We start from the raw sequence: 2300 nt of genomic DNA, 5'->3' as shown, positions 1-2300 counted from the left end.
TACCTGAGTCCAGGTAGCTGCTGTCATCCTCTGAGGTGTTCAGGTCCAGAGAACGAGACAGAACTTCAACGAAGGCCTCCTCAAACTCCTCAAAGTTCACCTGAACACAAACACAACGTGTGTGTGTTAGCACGTGGGGGTGTGTTAGCATGTGTGTGTGTTAGCATGTGTGTGTGTGTGTTAGCATGTGTGTGTGTTAGCATGTGAGGGGGTGTGTTAGCATGTGTGTGTGTTAGCATGTGAGGGTGTGTTAGCATGTGGGGGTGTGTTAGCATGTGGGGGTGTGTTAGCAGGTGTGTGCGTGTTAGCATGTGGGGGTGTGTTAGCATGTGGGGGTGTGTTAGCATGTGTGTGTGTTAGCATGTGTGTGTGTTACCCTGCCGTGCGTGCGCTCTCCCAACAGTGTGCGTGTGTACGTGCATGTTACCCTGCCGTGCGTGCGCTCTCCCAACAGTGTGCGTGTGTACGTGCATGTTACCCTGCCGTGCGTGCGCTCTCCCAGCAGTGTGTGTGTGTACGTGCGTGCATGTTACCCTGCCGTGCGTGCGCTCTCCCAGCAGTGTGCGTGTGTACGTGCGTGCATGTTACCCTGCCGTGCGTGCGCTCTCCCAGCAGCGTGTGCAGCAGCAGCGGCAGCTGAGCGTCCAGCTGAAGCCTCCTGCAGAGCTCTGTCAGCTCGTCTCGGTCCAGGAAGCCCGTCGCCGTGGTATCACAGCCGTCAAACTCCGCCTTCAGCTGGGCCACGTAGTGGCTGTGCCCCGCCTCCTCCATGTCCACACATCACGCCGTCACGCCATCCTTCCTTTGAACCATCTTGTTCTTCTGGACGTTTGGTTTGTGGATCTGTGGAGACAAGCATAAAGCTGTGTCACTGCTGTCAAACACACAACTGTGTTTCTCCTCCAAACATCAACAGGTCAACACGATTCATGAAGATCTCTGTGTCACGCTGGACTGCATCAAAATAACTCAAAATGTTGTGAAGACGCTCAAAGATGATTGGTTCTTCATAGACGTGCTGCTCCGCTCACTGACTGATAAATCTTAAGCCACAAGGGGCGGGGCTTCCACACACACAAACACACACCATTGACTGCATATTCTGTATTAATGAATAATACTGTATATGACACACACACTCTACAGCACATAGATATACAGCACATAGACATATATCACATAGATATTCAGTATATAGATATACATTACATAGATGTAGTATTTACATATACAGAACACTGATATACCGTATAGAGATATACATTACATAGATATGTAGTACCGGTATATAAATATACCATATATAGAAATATATTGCATATATATCCAGTATATAGATATACTGTATATAGATAAACATTACATAGATATATAGTATATAAATGTGCAGTATACAGGTGAAGTATATAGATTTGCAGTATATAAATATGCCATATATAAATATTCATTACATAGATGTATTGATCTGCAGTATATAAATAAAGTATATAGAAGTGATGGAAACCCTGCAGCTTCTAGATCTGAACAAAGTTTGACTTGTTCGCGAAAGAGGATTCAGAACCAGAGGATTCTGTGGACTTCGGAATTTCCGTGGAGCTTTCGGCTCTGTCCGGAAACCCACGAGCTCCACACGCATTACCATGGGAACGGAGCCCCGCGAACAAAAGACTCGTGCCTCAGAGTGAGCGGCGCGAGCTGCAAGTTTTTTTTATTTTTTTCAAAGTAACGGACAAAGTTTCTCTACGCCATTTTCTGCGCGTGGAGCTGACCGACGAGCCCCCGGTACCGGTTAACGGTTCCGCCGGCTAAGAGAGGCAGACTTACCGCGGGTTAGTCCTTCTCCTTCCTCCGCTAGAACCTCACCGCTCCGCCACGGAAGAACCGCGCGGTTCTACAGAACTGTTCTACAGCAAAGTAACGGGGCCACGGACCTCCGACTGACCGGTACCGAAAACCGCCAATAGGGAGCAGGAGGAGGACACGGCCGGTACTTCCGCTGAGATTTCAGAATAAAATGAAAGGCGGGCTCACGAACCGGAAACAAGAAAACATAAGAATGAAAAGTCATGGAGGTCATTTCTAAACCTCGAAGACCGAATGAATAAATAAAATAATAAACATGATGCTCCTTATTTAAAACAAGGATTTATTATTTATATAATAGCTTGTAGCAGATTTAAATTAAAAAACGTAACAAAGTTTTTAAAGTTTAGATCAGTCACATTTTTTTATTTGTTTATCTGTAAATAAACTTTATTTTCCACCCGTTTAAGGCCTAAAGACATAAACTATGTGTTTGA

At 46.0% G+C, this 2300-nt stretch overlaps 1 protein-coding gene across 3 annotated transcripts in view; it reads right to left on the bottom strand.

Annotated features, from left to right (window-relative positions):
* Positions 1-2017, bottom strand: part of ninl (ninein-like) — a 21677-nt gene extending 19660 nt beyond the window's left edge. The window contains exons 1-3 of one of the 3 annotated variants that reach the window (XM_024298026.2): positions 1825-2017; positions 589-843; positions 4-100 (exon numbers count right to left, since the gene is read on the bottom strand). In XM_024298026.2, the coding sequence (XP_024153794.1) occupies positions 4-100; positions 589-771 (280 nt within the window). In that variant the 5' untranslated portion in view covers positions 772-843; positions 1825-2017. The remainder of the gene's footprint in view (positions 1-3; positions 101-588; positions 844-1824) is intronic. The other 2 variants (XM_024298027.2, XM_024298025.2) reach the window with 2 other exon arrangements.
* Positions 2018-2300: the final 283 nt, after the last annotated feature.

This window comes from Oryzias melastigma, linkage group LG15 (assembly GCF_002922805.2).
Source record: "Oryzias melastigma strain HK-1 linkage group LG15, ASM292280v2, whole genome shotgun sequence".
NCBI classification, from domain to species: domain Eukaryota; kingdom Metazoa; phylum Chordata; class Actinopteri; order Beloniformes; family Adrianichthyidae; genus Oryzias; species Oryzias melastigma.
This window is presented reverse-complemented; position numbering and strand designations above follow the sequence as displayed.